Genomic DNA, 13,240 nt, shown 5'->3' on the forward strand with positions numbered 1-13,240 from the left:
GTTGTCCTCCTCGGGTTCCTATAAGTCCCAGGTCAATGTCTGGTAGCAGTCGCTGTCGCTGCCCCCTGTTGTGGAGCCTGGAGGCTGCTAGTCGCTGCCCACTGTTGTGGAGCCTGATGGCCGCTGGTATGAAGGACTGTCCGAGGCGGTTAGTTGAGTGTCGGGGGGGAATGAGTCTGTGGCTGAACGAGCTTCTCATCTTGACTAGCTCGTCGTAGAGGGGGTGGTAGGGGTTCTCCATGATGGCAGCCAGCTTCCTTATCATCCCCCTCTCTGCCATCACCTCAAGTCTAGGTAGCTCGACTCCCACCACGGAGCTAGCCTTCCTCACCAGCTTGTTGAGCTTGTTGGTGTCCCTTGAGTTGATGTAGCCTCCCCAGCATGCCACAGCATAGAAGAGGATGCTGGCCACAACAGACTGGTAAAAAGACTGCAGCAGTCTGTTGCACACATTGAAGGACCTGAGTCTCCTCGGGAAGAACAGCCTGATCTGTCCCTTCCTGTAGAGGGCCTCTGTGTTGTCCGACCAGTCCAGTTTATTATTCAGGTGTACCCCAAGGAACTTGTATGAGTGTATTAAGAAACCCCGGAAACATAACTGCGAGTATACACAGGCTATACAATGCAGTTCAAGGCGTTTCAGGTTTAAAAAGGGTTAACCCAGGCCAACAGGTCAACGAGGGCAAGGCGCAACCTGGGCCTGGATGACCGGGACCTACACAGGGATGCATAGAGGAGTTGACAGAAGCAGCCTCCCCGACAGCCCCCTCCCATCCCCGGTTTAGCAGGGAGGGAGGGGTGAAACGAATGTAGAAGGACCAACCCACCTAACATTGTGCAAAAAGGTACAACATAGTATGGACCAATGCACACCACTGTTCCCAAAATGTTGGAAAACTCCAACATTTTGGGAAATTAGCTTATTTGCCATCTACCCTGGAGTTAGACAAGAAGATACATACCTTTTTTCTTCTCTGTGCATGCAGTAGGAGTAGGAAGACGCGCACCGTTAGCCTAGCTTAGCGTCAGTCACTGGAAGTAGGTTCCTCCATTAGCCTAGTTCCCAACGTCTTCCTACTCCTACTGCATGCACAGAGAAGAAAAAGGTATGTATCTTCTTGTCTAACTCCAGTAGACTAAACAAGAGTAGTCTCACTTTGGTGTAGACTAATGGGGATCCACAATAAAACAATAAAACAATAGATGGCAAATAAGCTAATTTCCCAAAATGTTGGAGTTTTACTTTAAGGGCAACTCGTAGTGGCATCTATATGACACACACATTCATGACATCAACCCCTGTGACGTCCGGCCCGCCCTGGCATTTTCCCCCCGGAAAAGCTCAGGGTCCTTCGGGGTACCAGAACTTGTCTGCGCCCCGGCAGACAATGGGTTAAACTGATCCGGTCCGGCATGACCAGGACAAGTCCAGTGCCCTTGTCACGTCGCCGCCCCCAGTCCTAAGAGGGGGGTAGGTACGCGTGTCGATCCAAAACATCACAGGGGGCGCCACCAAGACCGTCAGTACGCGAACGTGCCGCTCCCGGTGGCCCACCTAACGGGCGTGAAACCCCCCTGCCAATGTTTGATCTACTCCCTCATTTCCCCCCGGAGATGTACGCGAGTCCTCAAGTCTAACCTAGTGCACTGACGCTCGGTAGAAATAAAAATCTCCTTCCCAGCCGACCGCACAAAAAAACGCTGTCTCCCACACCAAATTTGGATAGTGGGACACAGGATTTCCCCGGCCATTGAAGACGTCACAGGCACGTTTTCTTATTGGCCAAGAGACATGTCCGTGAGTGGGGGGGGGGTATTTGTCCACCCCCCTCAACCACCTCACCCCTGATACGACGCAATAAAAAAGGCAGAGCCATGACACCAGTTGTATAATGCGCTAAATGAAAGCATATACACCTGTAGTGTAATAGCTTTACATTCTGCACGCCAACCACAGCTGATAACCTCGTTTGTGGCCTACGCGCAAAAAACTTGCCACCCGCTATTTTTTTATCTTTACCCTTAAGCAAAGAAAAAATATCAGACTGAAGAGAGGGACTCAAAAAGTCCTTGGTTTACATGCTACATATGTACAACTATGTAAGCTAACAATAGCACACCAGTTGCGGACTCAATGCTACGTTTTATCCTAAAACTTATTTACATGAAACACACAACCCTCATCGTACAATGAAGCCGTCAAGTTCACTTTTACCACGTAAGAAAGAACACTGGCTTAGGTAGAGAGAAAAGACATAAGCCATTGGCTAAGTGCTAGAAATACAGGCCTTGCAAGTTATACAAAACAGCAACCAAAGCAAATTTCAGAGAAATTTGCACAACTCCCAAGCAAGAACGCGACCCTAGCTGTGGGTTTATATTGCACATGTCGTATCCCCCCGGGGGGGGAGTGGGGCAGAAGGGGTAATGTGTCCTACCTGTACCCCCGGGTCGCAGGACGGCTGGCAGCAACAATGGTGGTCTCCCCGTTGACGAGGCCTCTTGCTGGCGGGGCCAATAGTGGCGACAGCTGGAGTCCTGCTCCGGCGTTTTGCCCATATCCTGCGGCCGGCCGTGGTGCAGGCCGACGACATCTTCTGCCAGAGATGACGCAGAATCCCTGCGGCTATCGCTAACGGTTAGCCACAGGCTAACTGCTAGCTATATCAGGCTAACGGCTAGCTACAAGCTAACGGCTAGCTACTGAAGCTGCGTAAGGTGGAGTGCAGGCCTGGTCACTCCAGATAGCCAACTGCCTAGCCCAAAGAAAGGGCAGAAAATGCTTGCCTCCCTCACAGGACGGCGTTGCCAGAGATACAGTGGCGTCGGCAGCGAAGCCCTAAGCTCGGAGACAAAAAACACGCAACTCCCTTGCGTACTTTCCTCCGCCGGTGGAGGTCAGAATAATCCTCTAGACCAGGGGTCTCAAACTCAATTTACCTGGGGGCTGCTGGAGGTACAGTAGAGTCTGGGTGAGGCTGGGCCGCATCAAATATTCCACAAAAAAGGGGTTTCAAGTATTCCAAAAAGTACAACTGATCCAATCTTCTCAATCTTTAGCAATAACATTTCAGAACATGAACAGTTCTTCAGAACATGAACGGTTCTTCAGAACATAGTGGTGTCAGTGGACTCATCCACAGCTATGGAAATGCACTGTGCATTCACAAAGCTTTCAAATCACCAGTCAGTATTTCAGTTATTCTGGTTGCTGTGCTATCTGAGGGGGATTTGCTTTTGTTTGCCTTCGAACATGGTCTCCATCACTTCAGTCATACATTATTTTATTATGTATGCATCAGAGAATGGCTTCTTGTGTTTAGCCAAAACCCATGCCACTGAGTGAGGACTTGGTTGCTTTTTCTTGTTGTGACATAGATTTAACAATAATTCTGCTTGCAGCTTGATATGATGATTTCATTCCATTTATTTTTGTGGTTCTAAGCACTGAATTTTGAGGAAAGGTTGCATCAAAATAACTTTTGTTTCGTAGTGGCGTTTCAAATTGCCACTCTTCACAAGAGCTACCGTTTCTTGGCATATTAGGCACATTGGTTTGGTGCTGGGAGGATGCACGCATATTTTTCAGTCCATTCACCTTTGAATTGCAGCGATTTTCACTGTTGACTTTTCTTTTACTGGCCATCTTTGAACATGCCACATTTTTCTACTAGCTGCCTGCTGGCGAAACTAGGCTACTAGCTACATTTATCTCACGGAGATAAAACTGGGAACGAGGTTACTAGCTACAGTACCTGCAGATTAGACTACCTGTGGATGCACTGTCAACTCTCACTCTGACTCGGACCGTTGAAAGAGACGACACACGCATTCCGTGAAGACCCGACCTACTCTGCCTCTGATTCGCAGACTGTGGGTGGGGGGGGGGGGGGGGAAACGCTGACGGGACACTGAATGTGATTGGACCAGAGTAGACAGACACAGACAGTGGAGCAGTGCTTGCAGAGGAGATAGCGGAGAATTTTGAGGATGCCTGCCTGACAGGATATATTTTTCTTCCACTTTACTTGGTATCACTCCGGAATCAAGTTTCAACCAAGTCACTAACGTAACGTTGCGGTCATGAGCCTGCGCTATGGTAGCCTACAAGTGATAAAATAAATAAAACGTCCAACTCGGCAAAAAGTTGTGCGCGGGCCGCACTAACACTAAACTTTGATGTCAAGTAGGGGGCCGCAAAATATCATCCAGTGGGACGCAATTGGCCCACAGGCTGCAAGTTTGAGACCCCTGCTCTAGACTCTCCGGTGGTGACAACATTATTCTTTTTTTCTCCCGTAAATTAGTGAGAGAGGGAAAAACAAAAGACAATGTCAACACAGCTCCTATAACTAACTAACTACCTCAGCACTGAACTTGAAGAGGTGCACTGCAGCACGGACTTCCAGGTGGTGAAAGTAGGGAAGGAGCTGGTAGTATGGCCATGACCCTGCTTATATGTGAGCGGATGTGGGCGTGGTCAGGCAGGTGTACGTGCGTGCACGTGGTTGAAAATGTTCACGATAGCTGAAAGGGACAGTTCCAATAGAGCAGAGCGTAAAGCCATATGAAATATAACTACATATTGTGGACAGACCCTGTATTTGCAGTTGTAAAGTCAATCTAAATCACTTGGGTGTGTGAATGTGATACATACACACCAGAAAGCACCCAACCTCTACTATGAATTAACACAATACTCTTAGAGGACAACTTCGTTATTTGCAATGTAATCACATGGACAAATGTCCACTAAGAGAGCTTTTTTTTGCCACTGCACAGAAGTCTCACTCTGAATTCCCGCAAGGCGTGAATTGATGCAGGTTGAAGCAAGTGTACAGCGGAGACTGAGTTGTTGAAGAAGATACATTTATCTTGTTGGAATACAAAAAGTGTTGCGTTATCTAAAATATATAAAACAGTGGTTTGTGTTTGCGCATATCCAAATTGTACTAAGGAAATGTTGAGCTACACTTCGGACAGTTTTCATAGACACGTTTTTTGGATAGAGACACACTGAAAGTCTCTCATTATGACTCATTACTTGCTATATTCTTTGCGATGGGACTGAGTTTTGGTAAGGCAAGAGAGACATGGTAGGAAAAGGTTGACTGTGAACTAAAGGCTGCATCACAATAACCTGCACCAAGCTACCCTCCCTTCACTATTCACTCCCCTCCTAGAGAAACTGGTACGATGATGACCGATCGATGTCACCGACAGACCGACAGGACTGATTAACACCACTGATACTCAAATAGCACCAATCAACGACGCCAATGACACCAACCAACACTGACGATGCACTGCCAGTACCAATCAATGGCACACCAATAGCACAAATCAACAACGACGACAAAAAAAACAATACCATGACACGTTTAAATCTGCTGTGACACAGCCTTGCAAGGCACTCTTTTTGAACGCAGTATTAGCACCTGAGAGACTTGGACCGGTGATGGTGCTAGTTGAAGTGCAGAGTTGATGTGCATTTGTTTGAATAAAGGGAAGATGAATATAGTTGAGCTGAAGGGATGAAGGAGAGAGAGAAGTAGTTCATCCAAATGTTTATCCACTGTCACCTGTGACAGCACAATGAATCACACACACACACATACACACTAGTACACACACACACTTGTACACACACCCTCACTCACACACACACACACACACACACACACACACACACACACACACACACACACACACACACACACACTAGTACAGTACACACACCCTCACTCACACACACATACACACTTGTACACACACCCTCACTCACACACACACATACACACACTCACACACTAGTACACACACCCTCACACACACACACACACATGCACACACGCACACACACACACGCACACACACATAACATACTTAACATAGATACACATATGCACACATACTGTACATATGTGAATACAGATGCAAATAAACACAGACACAAACACGAGAAAACACAAAAAGACACTCACACACAATGTGTGATGATTGGATGATATCATGCATCCCTCAGAGTCAACACTTCTTTGCAGCGTCCTCTACAGAGGAACTTGCTGGGACTCAACACCCTTTTCAGTTCAAGTCAAACTCTGTCTCATACACATACATTTTCATGGAACAAGAGGTTTGATTGGAGTACTGTATATCGGATGTGTGTGTGACCCTGTCAATTTTAGCTTTTAGAAAAAAGCTAAAAACCACATTTACATAATCAATGGGATCTGTTGTTCAGCCTGACAATGCTATTCGATGGTAAATGTTTCTATAGGTCCCACTCTCTGGCCTCTGAAGTTGCTAATGTCTTTTTTATTTGGGCATCACAGGGTTAAAGTTTCACGTTTAGTTGTCTAATGCAAAGGTACACACACACATGGGCGACCCTGTGTGTGTGTGTGTGTGCGTGCATGTGCGTGTGTGTGCATGTGCGTGTGCAGGTTACATCCTATGTTGTTAACTGCATTTTATGCATCTGTCGTCTTGAGGATATTGATTATTGGCACGCATGCTCACATCACCTCCCTGATGAGCACTATAGGGCAGCTATCGTGGACTGTTGTTAATGTATTGTATCATATCCATAAAGGTCACAGAGATATACATGCACCACGTGTCACGTTACAATTCATCAACAGTAGTTAATAAAGTAGTTAATAAAGAAATAGCTGGTTGTTTTGTTACATTGTACTTAAGTACATTTTGATACCAGATAAATACTTTTGATACTTTTGATACTTAAGTACATTTAATATGAGCTACTTTAAAGATGCCATATTGTGCTTTTTGTGTTTTCCCCTTACCTTTAGTGTTATTTAAGCAATAATACACGATAACCCATGGGATGTCATGAATATTGCCACGGCTGTGATGCGCCCGCAGCCACGAGAGCAAAGCATCACAAAGTGGCAATCACAAAGTGGCAATATTCATGACATCCCACGGGTGCTCGTGTATTATTGCTTTTATACAGCAAGTTGCACCGTCAGGAAAAATATAGGATGAATACAGACAATTCTATGGTATTTTATATCGATTTCAGTGAACTTGGCATAGAATTTTTTTTCCTAAAGATGTCTCGTTGCTATGGAATTTCAAATGGAGTAGGCTATCAACCAGCTTGGCAACGCAAATTAATGATGTATTAGGCTTATGCAAGCGAAAGTCTGAGAAAGTCATCAGCGCCTTGGGGGATCAGCACCTTGGACAGTTCCCGGGAGTTGGACGACAGGCCCGGCCGTCGACTTGGTGGTGTTGATTTCATTATGGCTTTTCTCCAGTGCGTCCAGCTCGTCTTTCGTTGGATTGGCATGTCTAATAATGCTGTTTTTATGAATACCGGTAGATGTAGGCCGGTCCTCTATCCACTTGTTTATAGTTAACGGGTACGTTAAATCAAACGTAACGTTGGGCCATGCACAGGCCTTCTGAGCTCAAAATAATTACTGACTAACATTTATTATTTATTTAACATTTATATCGAGTAGGAATGAACTTACAACACAATCATGCTTCTATTCTTGCGTTTCTTTCAAAACAAACAAACTTCTGACTCAAGGTACAACATGTTTATTGGGAAGTTTCTTTGACCAACAGTAGGGCCTAGGCCCATAGTCTAACAAGGAGATGCTTTTTTTGCAGATTTTATTTGAGGCCCTAGCCTATATAACATTAACATTAAAAAACATATTTACAAATGTATTTACATAGGCAAATTACTATATGATATGCCATTATTTACATGGGCTATTTCATTTGCAAAGGCTTAATTGCAAAATGGCCTATGCCAACCACATTTCACTGTATGCCCTGGTAATGTATGTGATGAATAAACTCTTGAATCTTGAATCTTGAATCTATTATGGCCATTGCCCAGTTTAATATTTTCATTATTGTGGTCTATTTACAAACATTGGAATGTTTTATGGTGAAAAGGCAGCTAGTTACAGCTGTACAGGCTGTCACTCAGCAGTCAGGCTCAGTCTGCCTCAAACAGGCAGTTTTGTCTTCTGTCTCTTAACTCATTCATTCAGATTGTCAGTAACGGCATTTGCATTGAACACTAAAAACGGTTATCAGCCCGATCGGTATGAAAGCATTGCAGGATCAAGCTAAAATTGACGTCAAATCATCCTAACCTGTGGCCGGGAGTATTCCAAAAGTAATATTCCAATTGTTTGATTGCCATCTGGTATATCCAATGTCCATTTCGTCTATGGCATGCCGCATAATCCACCACAACATATGGATCGGAGATATTTGACGCGCTTCGATGAAACCGCCAGAACAGCTGCCCTCGCTCGACAAGGAAACATGAAGACGTGTGGCCGTCCCACAGCCACTTGTCGTTGGCAGTGAATGAGTTAACACTTTCGCAGCCAACCACGTATATATACGTTATTGGGTGCCAACGGTTAGCGGCCGATCGTTTTCCCTTTTTTTCGATTTTAATATCCTATTCAATGTCAGGGACCTGTATGTTGCCGTTAAAATGCATACTGGGACTCCGAAGGTGCAGTGCCGGCCATATCCTGCTAGTAAGCAGTATTGAGAGTGCAGTAAACCCTGTTTCAGACCGGGTGCTACGTTTAAACCACTCCAGGCAGACTTTTCTAGTAATGGGAAACCCAGGGCTTCACCCGATCGCATTGAATCGTTTTCGGGACCCCCGAACCATATGTTGTGGTGGGTTATGTCGTGGACCAGGTGGACATAGGATGGACCAGATGGCCATCAAATAATTGGAATATTCTTTTTGGAATACCACCGACCACAGGTAAGGACAATCTGACAATCTGTTCAGTTGCTATCGCATGCACTCATCTGTGTTTCACTACACACATGAGTGCATGCTTACCAACTGTTTTTACTGCAACACTACTATCACCGACATCTAAAAAGGGAGATCCCCCCTTGAATGGCCCTTTTAAGGTTTCTCTCCTACACATTGCCTGTGGTGCATTTTTTCCTATTGCTAGGTTTTAGTGAGTTTTTCCTTACCTTCGCGTGGGGTATGTCTGGGAGTGTTGCATTTATTTTGCATTTATTAAAAAAAAATTGGACCTTATGGTGTTCTTGTTTTGTTCTTGACTTATTGTGATGTTTCTTCTTGACTTGTTTAAAGAAGACGTGTACGGCCCATGGGGACATTAACGTGTGTTGTCGGGCCTTACAAATACATTTGATTTTGATTCATGATTTGATGTCAATTTCAGCTTGATCGTGCAAGGTTATCATCCCCATCCCCCTGATCGGCGTGTGTGGTAATAACGAATGACGTTACTGGCAATCAAATAATCAGACACGACCCCCCCCCCTTTCATGCATTCATGATGAAACATAATGCCTATTATATAGATTTGATTTGAAAATAGTAGCGTGTACAGGGATGAAACGCCAATGGTTTTAGTAGAATTCACGTTGCGCCCTATAGCCAGCCTCCCAGGAATTAGCCCGGATCATTCCGAAATTATGAAATGAACAATTTATAATTGTTTGCATCTTGAACGGAAGACAATTACTGTCAAATGACCATGGTATTGTATCCATAGCTATAATATAAAATATAGATTTAGCTCTACAAACAAGGTGACGCACAGTGAAACTATGTAATGGAAACCTGGCCCAGCTACAGCTAGATGGGGAAATCGAATGGCCGCGAATGTGTTAAGTGCAGAGTTGATCTGCATTTGTTTGAATAAAGGGAGATTAATTGAGCTGAGAGGGATGAAGGAGAGAGAGAAGTAGTTAATCCACATGTCACCTGTGACAGCACAATTAATCACACACACACACACACACACACACACACACACACACACACACACACACACACACACACACACATGAAAACACACAAAAAGACACTCACGCACAATGTGTGATGATTGGATGAGACTATGCATCCCTGCAGTGTCAACACTCCTTTGTAGCTTCCTACTCTACAGAGGAACTCGCTGGGACACAACACCCTTTTCAGTTCAAGTCAAACTCTGTCTCATACATTTCATGGAACAAATGGTTTGATTGGAGGACGATTTGTGTGTGTGTGGTGCGTGTATGTGTGTTTCAAGTTTCAACGTTTATTTTTCTCATATATTGCAGTGAATTGCTTCCCCTGTGCATTTGTGTGTGTGTGTGTGCGTGTGCGTGTGCGTGTGTGTGTGTGTGTGTGTGTGTGTGTGTGCGTACGTGCGTGCGTGCGTGTGTTAAAATGCTCTAATGGTTTCCATTACAGGCTTCATCCTATGTTGTTAACCGCATGTTGTGCATCTGTCAGCACGCATGCTCACATAACCCCCCTGATCAGAGCACTATAGGGCAGCCATCGTGGGCTGTTGTTAATATCTTGTATTACATCCATAAAGGTCACAGAGATATACATGCACCATGTGTCACATTTACAATTCATCAACGCCAGTTTCTATGCCAACAGCTAGTGAATTCCCTGTGCCGCGCCTAGGATCTGATCCCCGGCTTGTGGAAGAACATTATGTAAAGCGACGTGTGCGCACGCGAATGCAAATGATGACAAAAGTCACGGTGGGACCGCGTTGATACCATCCTATAACGTTTGTCTGACGTGTGTCAGAAATCAGATCCCCTGCTCGCTGATGATTTAAGATGTGGAGGGAAGGATGGTAGGAAGGCATGGATGTCAGTCATCTCTCTCTCTCCTTCCCCGCGCACTTCGGCACAGTGTGCCTCGATGTTTTGCACATTCAATTTCCCGTGTTTAAGTCTGACACACAGGTTTTGTTCTCGCTTTCCCTCCGCAGAACAGAATATGATAATGTCACCCGGGAATTGTGAGATGAAAAGATGTTCGTGGCGTTGTCAGTTTTTCTGTTGTTGTTGTTGTTGTTTTTTATTTTTTGCAGAAGAGATAAATTGAACTGTATAGGCTCAGGGTCGGGACACATGCTTCATAATGAAACCATGCACCTGTTTTTCCTTCAGAGAAGCTGTCCTTTGAAAATGGAGTTTGAAAACTAAATTGGATTAGCAACAGTGGCTATTTTGTTTTGTATCTTTTTCAATCGTATAGCAGTATACTTGTGCGTGCGCACGCACGTGTGTGTGTGTGTGTCATCTTTGAGTAGTGCAATGCTCTACAGTTCTGTTTACCTTTCCAATCAGTAGTTTTCAAATGTGCTATTTGGGGCTAAAACTGAACTTGGAGAGAAGTATTCAATCTCAGATTATCTCTCTATCTCTCTATCTCTCTATCTCTCTCTCTATATCTCTCTCTGTCTATCTCTCTCTCTCTCTGCTATGTGCTCTGGCTGACCTTGTTCTTCTTTCCAAATGTCTCTGGAATTGGAGAACACGCTTCCCCCGGGTACAGCAACAGCAGTTTTGTAGTAACACGCTCCCCCGGGTGCAGCAACAGCAGTTTGTAGTAACAGGTTTGTCTCTTTGCAGCGCTGAAGAAGGGCCGCTTCTGGATCACACCAGACCCCTACCACAACGACGACAACATCCAGATCGGACGGGAGGTGAAGATATCCTGTCAGGTACAGTGAAGGCGCTGGAGAGAGCACTTGGACACACAGACGCACAGACACACACACACACACACACACACACGACATTATTGCACTTGCAACTAGTACTCATTGTTAGGCCAGCCTTTAAACCCATCATTTTCACACGAAGGAGCAAAACACATGACATGCCACACCAATTATTCAAGTGAACGTGACATGAAGGATTTAAAAAAAAAAACTCCTCTATCCTGTATCTCTCTATAGGTGGAGGCGACCCCACCGGAGGAGCTGACGTTCAGCTGGCTGAAGAACGGGCGCGCCCTGCGGAGCTCCGAGCGCATGGTGATCACCCAGACGGACCCGGACATCTCGCCGGGGACCACCAACCTGGACATCATAGACCTCAAGTTCACCGACTTTGGCACCTACACCTGCGTGGCGGCGCTGAAGGGAGGGGGCATACCGGAGATCAGCATCGACGTCAACATCTCCTCCACGACTGGTGAGTCTCACACACCTCCCTCGCCTGGCCATGCATCTACGTACCCCCCCCCCCTCGCCCCCTCGCCGCATCTACACACCTCTTCGCACCATGTACATCCTCACTCACACGCACCTACAGCACACATACCATAGGTCAGACGCTGTACGTCAAGTTCTCTAAGTTCTCACAAGATCGTACACCAGGAGTGGTTAAAAGGATACGTCTATGTGTAAAGAAAGTGAGCTAAGAACGTTATTACATTTGGTGATCGGCACTGTTTTAACTTATGTTTAACACTGAGGTCAATACAGACACATAAGGAGCAGTTCACAAAATACTCACATGAAGTCTGCACTAGAGTGCGGATGGGTCAACGGGAAAAAAACTAAAACACCTTTAGCTCACTATCCTAATATCCTTGTGTATGTCATTTTGAAAGCATTCATCTTTTAATAGATGAACCAACATTTATTCAAATAAAAATAAAATCTTCACTATACAGTAGACGGCTGAGTAATAAACAGTAATAACCACATGTATTATACTTTTACAACACACAGTATACCGACGATGCTTTTATACCTGTGGACCAAACCTTGACACCCATCAGTTCAACTAATCAGAGACTAAACATCCATTCCGTCCTTCCATCTAATTGGCTGCTACCATTGTTTCCGACTAACATTTTGCATACATTTAGCATGTTGATAACATAACATATACTGTATCAGTCCACCGTGTCTACTGAGCTGTACAGTTGAGGAATGAATACAACTAGTACAGTATGTACATATGGATATTTTAGTGGCTGAATAAGAGTCATAATAGAGTAAAGTACAGTAATTAGGTTAACACACACATCTCCCCTAGTGTATAAAGAGTGTGTGTGTGTGTGTGGGGGGGGGGGGGCTAATGGAATTGAGACCATGTAATAGGTATACTAAGGCTAGCCGGAATTGTTGGCTTCAAGGGAAAATCCACACTTTAAACATTATTCACGTAAACTAATCTTCTGATCTGGTGGGCAGCTAGGTCTGGATTTGAACAGAAAAAAGTGATGTAGCCTGTATTTACCCAAAGCCAGAAACAACAAAGTCAGACTATAATACCGGTCAGACTATAATACCAGTAGGGGATGTTTATCAGGAGACTAAACCTGGAGCAGGAGGCCCAGTGTGTGAGTAGAGGAGATGAGAGGAGAGGAGAGGAGAGGAGAGTAGAGGAGAAGTCAGTAGAGGAGAAGTCAGTAGAGGTGAGGAGA

General features: G+C 45.0%; 1 protein-coding gene across 1 annotated transcript in view; it reads left to right on the plus strand.

Annotated features, from left to right (window-relative positions):
* Positions 1-13,240, plus strand: part of LOC311228905 (MAM domain-containing glycosylphosphatidylinositol anchor protein 2) — a gene marked incomplete at its 5' end in the record, with an annotated part of 580,884 nt that overhangs the window by 325,935 nt on the left and 241,709 nt on the right. The window contains 2 exons of the mRNA XM_084314863.1: positions 11,431-11,522; positions 11,760-11,997. Coding sequence (XP_084170989.1) covers positions 11,431-11,522; positions 11,760-11,997 — 330 coding nt within the window. The remainder of the gene's footprint in view (positions 1-11,430; positions 11,523-11,759; positions 11,998-13,240) is intronic.

The sequence above is a fragment of the Notolepis coatsorum genome, assembly GCF_963971535.1.
Source record: "Notolepis coatsorum genome assembly, chromosome: 5".
Classification (NCBI taxonomy): domain Eukaryota; kingdom Metazoa; phylum Chordata; class Actinopteri; order Aulopiformes; family Paralepididae; genus Notolepis; species Notolepis coatsorum.